Below are 15,726 nucleotides of genomic sequence, written 5' to 3' on the forward strand. Positions count from 1 at the left end.
TCATCCAACGAGTGAGAGTTACTGTGACTGCAGGTGGACAGTGAGACCTGCCTGCTGCAGCACAATGAATTTTGGTGATTTAAAACGTGCAGTTCAAAACGTTGGCCTCTAGGTAACAGGAGGATGAAGCTCTTAAGCTTATTCAAATTAAGGGTTCATGTTCATTTCTCCTGTGTATAGTTTCAACTGATTGAAAAACATTTGTATTTAGATCATTTCCAAATATTAAGGATTTGTTATTTCTGCTGGATTTGTTCAAATAAAATATCTTAGATGACAGCTGAAACACTGCTTTTTATTTTATAAGGGTTTATTGCTTCTATCTTGTGCAGAATGTAAAGATGAAACACTTTATTTTTTATTTTTTTGAAAGGACTTGTTTTTTTATGGGCTGCATGGTTCTTGAAGGTTTTGTAACAGTGACTAGATCATTTTACATCTTAAGCTCATATCAGCAGGTAAACCATGTGGATCTTTTTCCAGAAGATAAAACCTGGTCCTGTTGTACATCTGGATGTAAAAATATTTTAAGGGTAGTGATCGTCTGAATAGAAATGCACACACTTGACACACACAATAGATACCATTCTACCTGTGGTTATTTTCTGTTTTATAAAAAAAGAGCAAGTGCATAAAACTTTATACTTTGTATATGTATTTAACAGTTTACAAAAGTGGCTTTAAACATATTCTTTCAAAATATTTCTTATACTCTGAAATAAACAAATTCACAAAAATAATCTATTCCTTATGAACATTAAAAAGTAGTGTACATCTGTAGTAAAAACAAGGACAACAAAGGTGGAACGCTGACTGGAGGTTCTGTAAAAAGCAGCAGAGGCAGATCACCAGATGTTAAAGAGCAACAACAGGTGACTGTCCACTGAGCCTGGACAGTTTATTCAGATTCCTTTGAAGAAACTTCTGGGAATCACTGGAGTGCTTATTGTGGCGTGGAGGAAGAGTTGAGTGGTACCTCTAAACAGATACCGACAGCTGCACTGAACCTATATTCTATTGCTGCGATGGCAGGTAAGAGGACTCTGCTGCTCAGTCATTCAGCCAACGCAACTGTCTTGTGTTCAGTCTTTCATGGACACGCGAGTCCATTTCCAGTCCAACGCACATATGTGCAAAACACTGATACTTTTATCTTCCATGTTCTTCAATTTTGTCTTTTAAAAGTTCAGTTGTGTGACGTTTGTCTCCAGGAAAATGTCAACACAAACCAAAATGTAGCAAAACAGACCCAATATGGACATTGAAACAAAACTTAATGATCTTAAAAGACAAAGTTTTTATCTTTTATGACTAAAGCTGTGAATTAGGGGATGGACAATATGGCAACTGTCCAATGAGTTGAGAAAAATATATCAACTGCCATCTGGCATTTTGCGGCAGCTTTTATTCTGGGGTTACTGCCCCTTTAATGTTGAACAGCATGAACTCTTTCAGTAGTATTTCAGTCACCTTCTTAAAAATGATGCTCTATCAACTTATAATGCTGCTGCAACATTAATTAAATAAATACTCACAGACCTGATCCATAATGCCCACCCCTAATACTGATGCATATCAACGTCAACCAATGAGAATGGGGAAATATTAGATAACTAGATCAACTTGGTCAAGGGACATCAGTGCAGACTTAATGCAGATATAATACTGAAACACGAGGGGTCCCCAGAGGGAACAGGTTTCCCCCATCAACTACAGGTACATTACTTTTATTACTCTAGAAAAAGTTGTTGCCGTTGAACAAACACTTCTCAGACCAGCTGAAGAAAGGCCTGTTTTTAAAAGAACAACAAAAACAGGAATAATCCTGTGTATCCTTTGCTCTGGAAATAAAGGATCTGTTGGCTTATTGTAAGTCTGTCTAATGTTGTGAGTATTTGTGTGTGTGTGTCTCTCTCTTTGAAGCAATGTGCTGACACAGACAAAAGAAGTATGAATGTTTAAGGCATCTGTCAATATGAAGAGGATTATATTTAAAGTCTATTTACTAATCCTCAGTGGGCCTGTACTGAAGACTGTTCTTCCAGTTAAACCGTTTACCTCAGACTCTGACAGGATGTGATGTAACAGCACAGGGACAGTACGAGCATCTGTCCTTTTCCTTCCCAACTTCTGGTCTACTAGGACGTCTCTTTCATCCTGGAAATACTCAGTGGAATAAGATATATAGCAACACGAAGATGGTCTTTATCTGCCATGATCGTTGGGAAGCTGTGAAGACACTGCATGCTTCTCCTCCAATGTGGCAAGGGCCAGCTCCAACTGTTGGATCAGTACCCGCTTCTTGAACCTTGGACAGATACAAAAGAAATAAGAAAACAGCAGATAAATAAATAGTAAACAGTAATAATAGTAATGATAACAATAATCGTAAGTAAGCTTCCAGAAACAAAGTTATGAAAATTAATACAATGAGATTATGAGTCATTGTTAATAGCAGCAATGGTGCATGGACACTAAATCTTCAACATAATGTAACTGCAGTGACACAACTCTAAATCATTCTTTGTTGAACATTTATACATCAGATATAAGACTGTCTGGGAAGCTTAAAAAAACAAAAACAAAACGTCTTCAACTTAATGGAATGGGAAAAATGTAATGGGAAAAATAAGAAATGTAGCACTGTTTGTTACCTGATAGCCTCTTTTATGGCATGCTGGATGAAGTACCGCTTAACATTAGGTGGTCCTTTAACCTGCTGCAGTAGTGACAGTATCGTCCCATAGTCTGAGGAAAAGACAGAGACAAAGACAGATGTCACCAACTTGTTCAAGTCTTCCCAGCCAAACATTTATGTTGTATTGTAATGTATTGTGACACTTTGAACTGGCTTGTACTCACTTCGTCCAGGCTTGCGAACTTCCTTTATGACCCGCGTCCGAAGCTCTGCTTGGCTTCTGTCTAGTGGGGCAATGAAAATGGTCTCAAGCTCTGCAGGGTTAGACTCAGGGGCCTCTAGCTGGCTCTGTGGACTGAGCCGCTCACAGTTGTGTTTCTCCTCCAGCGGCTGCTCATCCAGACAATCTCCTGCTAGTCTCTCCTCCGTCATGCTGATGTCCTCTTCCCGATCCACAACTCCCGTGCTGGAATTCACCTCCAAGGTTAGTGGGGATGGGCTTCCTGTTACAGACTCCATCTCAGCCGGCCAAATCTCGGCTGACTCAGACCCAAGAGCCACATCTCCGTTACTCTCAGGGATCACGTTGTTTCCGTCCACTCCTGTGGGGAAGCAAAGATTTATCAATAACCTCTAATCAATGCCTTTCAAGCAGTATTGCACAATTCATCCCAGGTAGCCTGCAGAGTCTTGCCTTTGTGCTGTGGGATTGGTTTGATGAGGTTTTGTTGCCCTTGAATTCCTGTAGGACTCTTTCCCACCACATGGTTGGTGTTCCCTGGTGGAGTCTGTGGGCGCCGCAGCAGTGGTGACATACTCCGTCTTCTCTTCAGTGTAGCACCCGAGCTGGAATCACCGGAATTTCCTCTTTTCTTATTTTGAGGGCCTGCTACAAACTCATCTGCTTCATCAATCATCATGCCCTAGGAAAAAAATTGAGATAACATATCATTAACAGATGAAAGACACTAAATACTGAATGAAAAAACACAAAATCTAACATTGAGTTAAAAAAAAAAAAAACACAGAATTTTAGACCAAAATAACTTTACCTTCTTATCCTGCTTGAAAGGATTCCCAAATGTATGAAGACGTTTAGGTTGGTCAGGGTCAATCTCTCTGAGAGGAGATGGCATCATTTTGAGGTACTCCTGGTAGTTTCCCATCTGAGCCACTGGAATACTATGTAGATAGTCTAACAACCACAGGACATTTTCTAAATATTAATAAAGTAAAGTGTTTCCTGTGCTGGGATATCTGGTGGTTTAGGTTAGTATTGTTTTCATCCTGTCTTTTAAATAACAAACCTTCGTCTTGCCCTCGGATTAGTTTCTGTGAGGTCTGCAGTAAATTAGAGCGCATACGGGTGAGCTGATCCAGAAGGTTCCGCCTTGGGATGTCGTAGGCATTTCGATAAGCTTGAGGTTTTACATCCTGAAAGCACATCAGGATATCTTGTCAGAGCAAAACCCACCAAACATGGCACTTGTCCTGTTTTCAGGAATGTCCTCTATGTCCTAAATCTACCTTGTTTAGCAGTGCAATCTGGAAGCCGGCAAACTCTTTGAAGTTGATGTCCACCAGACGAAGAGGCCCTTCCCCAGTGATTCCCTGCAGCAGCTGCTTATAGTCCCGTCGATGGGCCAGGGAGAGAGCGCTGGAGTGGTTCTTCACCTTGATGCCAGTTTCTTGGGGAGCTTTCTTCCCCACGGACACAATTAAACGGTCTGATTCAATCTTTGCCTTTGTTCCAACAAAACAAGGAAGAAAGACAACATTTTACTGTCTGTAGAGATAACAAGATATGAACTGATGAGATTTAGGTAAGATTTATTGTTAGGAGCCTAGACGCATTGATGGATTTTGGGCAAGATTTTTCTATTGTGTTTCTTTTTGAACAAAATAACACATCAACATAACGTGTAAGCATCATGATTGCAACTGTTATCTATCATAGACAATCAAACACACACACAAATATACATATATACAAGTTTATATATATTAGGGGTGTAACAGCATGTGCATTCTTACTGAACGAACTGAAACACAGCTTGTGTTTTCCCTACTAGACCAGTTACCTGTGTCCAAGGAATTTTTACCTGCTGGCTGAGCTTCTTTAGATATGAGATAACGCTGTAACTCAGGCCACAGTCCATGGTGTCTGCGATAAGATTAGGCGCACCCATCATCCTCAGTGCCTTTTTCAAGGGCTGTCAGAAGATGGAGATTTTGGATGTTAGCCATGTGCAAAAACATTATGAATCCATGTCATAAACCTTCAACAGCATACTTGACATAGCCTTAGCTTACCAAGAGGTAGTATGGAGGCATTGTCTTCAGGTACATCTCAAAGGCCTGTCGCCACTTAAGATTTGGTTTCAGTTTGTGCACTTTAAACAAATCATCTGAAAAGAGAAAAAGAGTAGTGGGACATTTGAAAGAAAAAGTTTTATGATCCACCTGCAGCTCCTTCTGCTGTACCTATTTGTAACATAACATTATGAAAGAGCAGTTGCTCTACTACAAGCCAGTAGTTTGTGATTATATTTGGGACTAAAGATAATTGGATAAAAAAAAATACAGATGATGAAGTGCCCCAGAAAAGGAAAGCTTTTTAAATTATATTACTTGGCCTACTGAACTAGAAGTTTGAAGGTCACTTTAATAAAACAGTGTAGTGCCATTTGCCTTACCAAGGAGTGGGAGAAGGGCTGGGTAGTTGTAAGGCATGACAAAGAGGTTGACACAGGTGAGAGTGGTGCTGGCTTTCAGGTACCCAAATGGCTGTCCAAGGTCGTTTTGCTTCCCACTGCTGTTAACAAACACCTGAGGACAACAAGGACAATTAAAACATCAAGGAACATTTTGGATGTTCACATTCAAAACTTTGGTTCAAAAGACTTTTGCAAATCTGCTTGTAATGATTTCATCACTAATTCACAATTGATTAATAGCTGTAAAGCAAAAAAAAGCATATTTTGAATAAGATTAGAAACATCTTAATTTCTATTTTTCAGTAAACTCCCAAAGGTAACAACAGTGACAGCAGACGCAAGCCAACAGAGCTGTTGGGTGAATGGATATTAGGGGTGGGAATCTTTTACTATCTCATGATTCGATTCAATTTCGATTCTTGGGGCTATGATTCGATTTTCGACTCAAAACGATTTGATTCATAATGATTTCTGCTTTAGTCTGTAGGTGTGCAAAGGATCCTCATGATCTACTCCAGTCTGTTTGCAAGACAGAATAACAAATGGAGACATTAAAGTGTCTTTTTCACATTTATTAAGTTTTAAATATTTATCCATGCTTAGATGGAATTGTTGCATAAAAGCAATATAACATAGTGTCTCTTTATCAAAAAAATTTAATAAAAAAGTAGTGCAGTTAAACACGGGTTCCTCATTTTGAAATCCTTGCACACTGTGAAGCTCCTGTCAAGCTCGGTCTTCCTGGGTATTCAGTAAATAAGCCCTATAAAACCTGTGATCACGAAAAAACAGAATTCATTATAAACACAGAACTGGCTGACATTTTACATAAATGTTTTTTGTTTTTTTTCCAGAATAAAAAGGAACAAATCTGTTGGGAAAATGCTCAGAGGGGGTCACTAATAATGCACACCCTCCACCAGTGAAGCGGCTGTCTGACTGCTAAGTCACTCACTGAGCTCAACACAAACAGGTTGACCATCATGTTCTTCAATGGAGATGTCAGTAATCAGTGGAAAACCAAAGAGCATGGGGATAGAAGAAATGATAAAGTTTACAGTGGATTTGATATTCCCACCAAAGTTGTGGGACACATATTTCATTGTTTTATTGTTGTTTTTGCTTAAATGTGTGGAAGCATTAAAGTTTTCAGTTGTAACTGAAGAAGTTGTTTATATTTCATTACTTAAAATGTGTGTTAAATTTGTGTAAAATGATAAAATTTCAAAAATTAACCCCACCCCCCCAAAAAAATAAATAAATAACAAACAAAAACAGAATTTGGGAAAAAATAAAAACTTTTTTATAGGGCTCTAGATAAAAACCAGAATGAGTCCAAATCTTTGCCTTCAATGAGGACGGGGCCGGTTGAATCTCTCTTTCCTCCATTATTGTAGTTTCCGCCTTGTTTTAGTGCTGGCCATGCGTATGTTCCAGAGCCGGCTCCGTGGTGACGCTGGGACATCCCGCATATAAAATGGAGGCAGACAGCCTGCTGATTTGTTTTATTTATTTATTTCGCGATTTTGGGATATTTTAAATCGATTCTGAATTGTTGTAGATGATTTTTTATATCCCTAATTGATATGTTCCTTACCTGCCAGCACATGTGTGGAGACTTCCTTTCCAGAATGAACTGGGTGAGTGGAGAGGGCTCCAACTCATACTTGTCAAAGGGAAGTTTGTCGATAACCATGGGCTCACAGTCCACACAAGAGAAACGCACCATGGGATGAGCAGAGCGAGGGGGCTGTGAACAGGAAATAGTTGAACAAACTGTTAGGCATAGTTAGCTATGGTACAGACACACGGGTTTGTAACAGCAAAGACAAACAAAATGCAAAAGTTTTTCAAAATAAAGATGAAATCACAGATTGAGTTAGTCCGGTTGATTATACCTGACTGAGAAAAAGAGGATTATAAAGGGGATAGAGGAAGATGGAAAGATTAAAGGGGCAAATTGAAAGTAAAAGTGTGTGGGACTATTGGTCTGCTAAGAGGTGAACAGCTATAGACAACAGAAAAGAAGATTACTATAGTATTCCTAAACCTGTGTGTCAACTAACCAGTGTTGGCGAATTCTGGTCAGGCCAGAAGGACTCTGGTATGGGCCAATGTCCAACTGGAACTCCTGTCTTTGGGTTTGGCCGCACGTAGATGAGCTTGTGACAGCTGTGCCACGGCTGTGGGTTAAAAGATGACACAGGACGAGTGGACTCCGCTGAGTTATCTGTAAAACAGTACGGTATAGAACATTTCTCTGTTAATACAAATAGATAAAATTAATGGGAGATTGGGAGCATTGTTAAACAAAACACGAGTAAAAGACATGGACCAGCTTCTGTTCTTCTTTGTACCACAAAGTCATAATTTTAGACATTTAAATTCGTTAAAGTATGCCTATACAAGAGGAAAACTGTCATTAAAATGATGTTTCAGTCGAATGATCTTAGTGATTTGTGTTCCATTTTAATTATCTAGTTAGTCTATTAGTTTTTACTGATGTTAGACTGGGTTGTTAGTCATATTTATGAACTCAAACTTGCTTGAGTCAAGCTCAGTGAGGCTGGTCTGTACTACATGCTAAGAGAGGTTGCGAGGATTGTTCAACAACATCATACAGGGCTTTGTGATAGTGTTCCATCACCTGGAGGAAACAAAGCGTGGTGAGTAGTTCTGCTTTGCTTTATCGTGGTAATATTTCCAGTAGATTAGGTACAAATCCACGTGCTGTTACACCCCTAATATATATATAAACATATATATTTGTGTGTGTGTCTGTGTGTGATTGTCTATGATGATAGATACGAGAGTTGCAATCATGATGCTTATACATGTTATGTTGATGTGTTATTTTGTTCAAAAAGAAACAAAATGGAAAAATCTTGCCCAAAATCCATCAAAGCACCTAGGCTCCTAACAATAAATCTTACCTAAATCTCATCAGTTAATATCTTGTTATCTCTACAGACAGTAAAATGTTGTCTTTTTTCCTTGTTTTGTTGGAACAAAGGCAATTTAATTGTGTCTGTGGTTAAGAGAACTTCCTTTGCTTTAGTGTGGTAATATTTTCAATATATTCACACGTGTATTTGTCCTGAACACCCTGTACTGAAAGGTTTGGGATGAATACACAGACCATTACACCACTACTTTCAGGCTAAAAGTACATTGTGGTGATAGAGGAGAAGAAGATTCTCTTCTGCTTTTGCCTGTTTTACTGCCCACAAGGTCTTTGCTTCAGATAGAACTGTTAAAAATGTGATGCGATAATGTGACTTAACAAAATATGTTTGCTTTAAAGTAAGATAGTCTCTTGAGGTTACGTTTTATGAACTTGAATTTGCTCTTGTGCAGTCAAACATTTTGTTTATATCAAGCAGTTACAACAGATAGGACAGACTATCAAGTGCTGTATTCGCTCTATTCTGTATGCATCACCCTGATGCTCACCTTCACCGACAAGCAGTGGGTCTGGTCCCGTCTTCTCAAAATTAATGACAACGCCACTTTGAACCTTCTGCACCAGAGACTCCAGACACTGGTTCAACATCCTCTGTGTTCGAACACAATAAGATCGCCCTGAGAGCAAACGGCAGGATACAAAATGATCAAAAAGGAATGAATTACTGAATGCTGGGAAATAAAAATGTAAACACAATGAATGAATAAATGAATGAATGAACAATTTCTGGGGTAGAATAAGAAAAGGCCAAACCTCCAGTGACTTCACACATCTGGGTGACAGCAGACTCATCTGTGGGGACACTACCGAGCTGTTCATTGTCTGGTGTGGCTGCTCCTGGCAGCCTTAGCACCAGAGCAAAGAGACGCTGGTCCCAACGAAAGGGCTCTTTGGTCAGTTCGCTGCCTGCTAGAGGAGAGTTGAGAGGCAGATGCAGCTGGACAACAGATAGGGGTAAAAAAAAAAGACATGGGTGATAGGATATGAGAATAGTTCTGCTATTATACAAACCTTTCTCTTTAAAACTAAGAATGGTTGTATTGTTAACCCTGTAAAACAGCTGATAGTATCAGTAGCACAGAACATAGTGGCACTGCTGCATTTTTCATGTTCTCACCTCATCCGGCACCCCAGAGCTGTGTGTGAGCTTGTTCCCATCAGTGATAGTGATGATCACAGATGGTTCAAGGAAGAAGGGGTTTCGTCCCTGAGAGGGAACCAATGACATTCAGCATCAGCAATTAAATCCTAGTCTGAGTAAACAGTGACCCAATTTTTTCCTCGCTAACCCGCCGTTGGTTCTTTATTTTCCAGACCAAAAATATTCTCTTGGGCTCTGTCTGTCAAAAACATTCACATCTCCTCAAAACACTGTACTGGTCTCTCATGCTCACAGTAATGCCAAAATATAGGTATACTCTGTAAACAGAGGTCAACTAGAACCCACTGATTGGCTTAGTGGAATTTTAATTACATTTGTGATCAGCCACTGCATATTCATATACACTCATATGGACTGTATCATAGCTTGTAAACTTTGCTTTCAGGATGTAAGCTGCACAGTGTCCTTGTGCTACACACTAAGGACATAGGCTTCTACCACCGTGCTGCAGGGTCAGCCTCATCTAATTCAAACACACAAAGTATGCCTAAGTAGATTTACACACTGCTGAGTCGAAGAATTTGAGCACGGTAACCCATCTCTGTATTTTACCAGGGCTCTGAAGAAACTAAAGTGAGGCGAGAGAGAGTGGATTAAGACACAATCAAAAGTCAATACTGTTCTTTTTGTTTCCAGGTAAAAGAATCACTCAAAGCTAAATTTATCCATGGAAAACTCACATATAGTGGTACAGATGTTGGCTCTATCAGAGAGGTCTGTCTCAGCCAGTCAGTCTGTCTGTCTGTCACTGCTACTTTAATATTATGTTTGTTTTTTTGTTTTTTGTGTGGATTTAGCTGTGAAGAGTCTTACTTACACACACTAACTTTTAGTTAAGTATTCTTTGTTCTCGTCTACATTAATCCAACACAAGTTACATGCAATTAAAAATATCATTCCCATGTGTCATATGAGCCAAAGTGTGAAATTATGATGGAAAAACAGTGAGGTTGACATGACATGGATTTTTTTTTTCATGTAACCCTAACCCTAACCCTTTTTTAAATCAGAATTTTCCACCTGCATAACAATAACTCATAATGATATTATTATTTAGATAACTAAGTAAATTAATGAAACTGGTACTGAATTAAGCAGCAGAAGATAGAGCCTGCTTTAGGTCTATATGTGTGTAGCATCTCCTAATAGCCTGCAGTTGGATACAGAAACATTACAGAGCTGAAAGGATGAGAAAGTATTTAGGAAATGAAATAATTACGGTAATGACTTTTCAAGCTGCAGATTCCTTGCTTTGTTACATTTTTGACACAGTCTTCTACTCCTTAGAGAACTCTTTTTTAATGTAACAGCCAGATTGGACAAGTCTGGAGATCAGCTAAATGTCACTTTTAAAAGGGGGACTCTCCTCAAGGGCAAAGTACACTCCAATACATGTTCAAATAAGAAGATAAGTGGACCCGTGTCAACCAATTACTCAGCTCTTTGTAAGACAATAAATTTACCACTGAGGGTATTCAAATTAGGACTTCTTATGTTTACAACATTGCCAGTTTGTAAAATGACTTAAAGAAATTCATTAGTTTTATCAAGTAATAGTAATTGACCTACAAGCGAACCATAATTACAGTAATTTTGAGACTGTTTAAAAGTAAATTCAATAATAGAAAAATAATTCTATTAACTTCTTACAACAAAAGATTATACCAGTGCACTAGATATCCAGTAACATGAAGTTTGGGTCAAATACCTGTCCATAGTTGTCAATGCCTGATACGAGGCGGTTGAGGTTAAGCAGGTCAAAGGCCGTGCGAAGAGCATGGCCTAGTGTCGTCAGGCCAGATGCCTGCAGGTTTTTCAGCTCGCACATGAAGGTTGCATGGTTCTCCTTCCAGCCTGCCTGAAATACATACATTCGACAGTGAGCTGAATGCCCTGCACAGCAAACAACCTTCCAACTCAGTAGCAGAGGAGGCCACATTTATCCACTCTATGCAATTACGCAGGGAAACAGAACAACTCTTGTTCACTGATAACCACAATGATTCATGTCAAGCATGTGACAGCCATGCTTATATCATAGCAACACACTGACTCTGTGCAACATCACATAATAGAAACCATAAAATGAGATCCAGCTACATCAAGCTCTGCAAATTGAAGATAACTGTGGAAATTTGGCCCACATTTCAGCTGGATAGTCCTGTTTAAAAAAAAAAAAAAGAAGTAATTTTGTACATGACAAGCATCCCAAAATACACTTCCCATTGCTGCCTTGTCCTCTCCCACAGGAAAGGATGTGGGCGTGTAACTGCTCTTGGACTTTTCTCCAGCAAGGTCAAGTACCTTACTGCTGCAGCTTCATGCTTAATCTAACGATGACCTGCAAGCTTGCCACTTCCTTTATCTGTAAAGGGGGGAGTGGAAAGGCTTGAGAGAAATGGAGATAAAAGCTAAGAGTGCCAGTATCAACATGCATGCTCTGCATCAGGTCACCGGGAATATTTTTGAATTATCATGGGATGTCTTTCCAACACCATGACATTTCTAGAAAAGTACAGAGCATTCCATCAACTATGTTGGTTAAATATTATATAGCTATCAAACAATTTCACCGAGCTGCTGAAGCAAAAATTCAATTTGAAACATATTCACTGTAGTAGCAAAGAAAGAAAACAGTCGGACACTTGTGTATTAAAGCTGGAATGTAAGGCTTAGCATGCTCTCAGTAATTCAGACTACAGAATATTTCTATTTTCTTCCAGCTCAGACTCCTCCCGCTGCCTCTCTCAACAATTTATTGCCTCTGTAAATGTGCAATCAGAGTAGCCCCTCTCAGTATAACCTCGTCCTTTCATCATAAACCTGGGTACACAAAGCAGGCCAAGACAACGGAGTAGAAAGCAGTTAAGACAAAGAGAGGAAGAGCAGGAGGAAGAGAAGATCAGCGAGGCTGCACAGCGAGGACAGAGTACTTTAGACAGCAGCACCTGGATGTTTTTACATGAGGCAGGAGAATTAGATCTTGGATTATGTGACTAGGATGCTATGGACATGATTATTTCACTGAAAGTAGCTGTGGCCAGGACTTGTGGTGAAAACTGCAAGTTCAGCTATGTAAGTAGAGAGAATCATTTTCATGGATGACAGCAACCACTCATGACATTTTGTCCTGACAAGCCTTTACTTCTGTTCATGCACAATACAAAAAATTGCATAATAATGTTGCTCAAGCGCTTAAGCTGTGAGTGGGTCCTCTTTTTTCTAAAATTGGGGTCATAGAAGAGCCAGGTATATCATGTGCAAGAATGATTCTTGCACAGCTTTTAACTTTAAAACTGACCAATGCTGTACATTAAGTTATCAAAAATATACCTCACTCATGTGTTTTAGCAATATCTAGTATTTATGATGGTTTGTAGAACACAGCATATAAAGCACAATAATAAATGTTGGTTGATATAAGGGTATAAGTCATTCTATTAATCTGCTAAAATTTCATGTTGTTTTTTTTTTTAATTTAGGAACAATTTACATAATTATATTTACATAATAAAAAGTTACAAATTTGGAATGTAAAGAAAATCTGTAAAAGTGAGACAATTGAAAGTATTACTTATATAATTCAGTGAACTGAATATTTTGAGAGGCTGTACAAATTTTTTGTTGTTTTTTACAATTAAGATATTTGATAAAATAAAAAATAAAAAAATCAGTTAAGAGGTTTATTTAAAGATTCCCAGTTTCTTTATTGTTTCCTAATTATCTGCAACAAATTGATGCTTAAATTAAGACCTTAAATTATTATGCTTATTATCATGTTGGTCTGTAATGAATTACTGTCAGTCAAGCTAATAGTGTTGTGTAGCTTGCAAAAAACTGTTGTATAAGTGCAGGAAATTACAATGAAGCTGAACTTTTAAAAGAATAAAACAAGAATTGCGGGATTCATTGATAATTACAGGTACCTTTTAGATTGCACTACACTTTGTAATACATGCCTCTGTATATTCTAATCTTCAAACCAGCAGCCTTAAGATACTGCAGTCAGTTTCCAGCTCTGGTGTTTTGTGTTTTGATCATAAGGCATGCAAGAAATATACAACGAAACAAAACTGCAGTGTCTTCAAGCATTAATGACATGGATAGAGAAAGTGCTTTGCCTATTGTGTTGAGAGTAGCAGAGTGTTGTTTGTAGACAGAGTTGGGCATGCCAAGTGATTTATGTGTTGTGTGTATATATACAGCCACTGATGCAGACTAGGGACCTCAGGTGTTCATGTGAGAACTTAGACAAGAGAGGCTCAATGTGCAAAGCCATGTAGCAAGTCAACAGATTAACAGTGATTCACAGGTTGCATGTTTTTTGTTTTGTTTGTTTGTTTGTTTATTTTGCCGGGCTGTGTATCGATGAAAATTATAGTGTTTGTATGCTGGGCTGTGATGCTCACAGTATCGGTATAACAAATAATAATCATATGAATAATTCTTCTAGCGAACTCACATAAAAATAACAAAAAAAAAATCTCATGATATAGAGGGTTCATCAACTTTCAGGCCAGATTGACCAATGGTAATGCATGGGTGGCGTAAGGGGTGGGGTCGGAGATGATTGGCGGGTTCTTTGACCAATCTAAACAATGTATTGTCAAAAAAGAGCGACGTCAGAGGCGATAATAAATCTCTCCGCCTCCATCTCAACGCCCGAGACTTTTCTCAACACAAAAGCAAAATGTCCGCTGGATGTTCGGAGGCAGTGCATCTCCGGGTCTGCGGGTATTTGGAGCAAAAAATTGCCGTTTTTCGCCACCGGGAGGCCGCCCAACACTGACTACAAACCAGAAGGACAATAAAGTCTCACTGACAGAAAAATACGTTCGACTTGTCAAATGTAAAAATGGTATCAGTTGCTAATTACCTTCACTCCGTATGGTGGATCATCGAATGTAACTAGCATGTACCTGTCGCCTCTACTAGCCGGGTCTCGGGCACGCAGCTGTCAAAAAAAAACCCAAAACAACATATATTAATTTCGAGTGATCTTGCCCAAAGAACCCTAAGGTCACCAAAGGTGCATTCTTGCTGATAAAAGTCGGGGTAAAATCGGTTCTTTACCTTCATAAAGACCTCAACCGCGCCTTTAGCAACGTCCAGATACGTCGTACCCAAATAAGTGCGCTGATTCATAGAGGCGGACGTGTCTAACAGAAAAAGTAAAATAGGCATTTTAAATGTAAAGCCGCGGTTTTATGCTTTTCTAAAATAACTGTTATCCACATATGACCTATCGTGCGGCCAAACAGTTCACACATGTGTGTATATTTGTTATAATAAGCCCCCCCTCCAGAAGAGGGCCGTTGCCTCTGCCCTCTCTCTATCTGCCTTTCTACAGCTCTGGGTCGGCTCGCGCTGTTCAACTTCTGCTCCTAACCGAATGGAACGCCCCGCCGCCTCAACGACGACGCCATTGGCTGAGCAGGTTCTACTGACCACGCCTTCTTCCATATATAAATATATAACGAGGTCGCCATAGCTCGTGTGTACTGCACAGCCGCCTACTTTTCGCATTTATATGTATCTGTGTGTGTGTGTGTAAGAGTGAGATACTTAATATAAAGTAGCCTACATGCACGGCTTGAAATAAGATTGCCATAAAATGATTTTATGGCAGAACATATGCGTCTCATCATGGGTCCTTCCCCAGTGTCACCCAGAGAAACGTTGTTATGACTTTTAATTTCTTTAGACAGATAAGTTTGATCGGCTTCTTATCGCCTGAGCCTGATTATTCCGAATATTAGAAGTCACTGAATCAAGTACCAGTGTGGGTACATGTGCATTTAGCGCTGCAGGGGCGGTATAAATAGAACTGTAGGTAGACTGTAGGTTAGATATCAGACTGTGCACATAAATGTATTTCAGACCTCTAAAAAATATTGTTTGACATTTAACAATTTAAAGGTCACTGTCACCATAAGCATCTAAAATCATAACAAGTGGGCCACCGCCTGTTCAACATGTGCCCTCCTATCCGACACCACTTGAATGCAGCATCGTTGTTACATGAAAGGATAGTAATGTGTCATTTTAACACCCAGTCAGTCACTTTTTCATGGAATCACATGAAAGAATTAAATTTAAATTTGTTTATGTGTCATAAGCATCCAAAAGTATTAAGAATAAAAAAAAAATGCATACCTCATAGATTTAAAGGTCAGGGGAAAGTCATGGTGGCCAAGGATCTACCTGTGGAAAAACGGAGGCCCGATCGTCATTGGACAGGTTT

General features: G+C 39.1%; 1 protein-coding gene across 2 annotated transcripts; it reads right to left on the minus strand.

The window, feature by feature from the left end:
• Window positions 1-353: 353 nt before the first annotated feature.
• Window positions 354-15,689, minus strand: ints6l (integrator complex subunit 6 like). 2 transcript variants are annotated; one of them, XM_029512244.1, is made up of 19 exons: window positions 15,639-15,689; window positions 14,556-14,641; window positions 14,359-14,436; window positions 11,191-11,340; window positions 9,438-9,527; window positions 9,074-9,257; window positions 8,809-8,937; window positions 7,422-7,585; window positions 6,953-7,105; window positions 5,335-5,467; window positions 4,952-5,046; window positions 4,741-4,851; window positions 4,166-4,381; window positions 3,946-4,072; window positions 3,691-3,833; window positions 3,333-3,561; window positions 2,863-3,240; window positions 2,655-2,748; window positions 354-2,308 (listed from the first exon to the last, which is right to left on the minus strand). In XM_029512244.1, the coding sequence occupies exons 2-19, from the start codon at window positions 14,625-14,627 to the stop codon at window positions 2,206-2,208; spliced, it is 2,649 nt and encodes an 882-aa protein (XP_029368104.1). In that variant the 5' UTR covers window positions 14,628-14,641; window positions 15,639-15,689; the 3' UTR covers window positions 354-2,205. The 2 variants fall into 2 exon arrangements, with proteins under 2 accessions (XP_029368104.1, XP_029368103.1); XM_029512243.1 differs by lacking the exon at window positions 15,639-15,689 and having other exon boundaries at window positions 14,556-14,817.
• Window positions 15,690-15,726: the final 37 nt, after the last annotated feature.

The sequence above is a fragment of the Echeneis naucrates genome, chromosome 10, assembly GCF_900963305.1.
Source record: "Echeneis naucrates chromosome 10, fEcheNa1.1, whole genome shotgun sequence".
Taxonomy (NCBI): Eukaryota; Metazoa; Chordata; class Actinopteri; order Carangiformes; family Echeneidae; genus Echeneis; species Echeneis naucrates.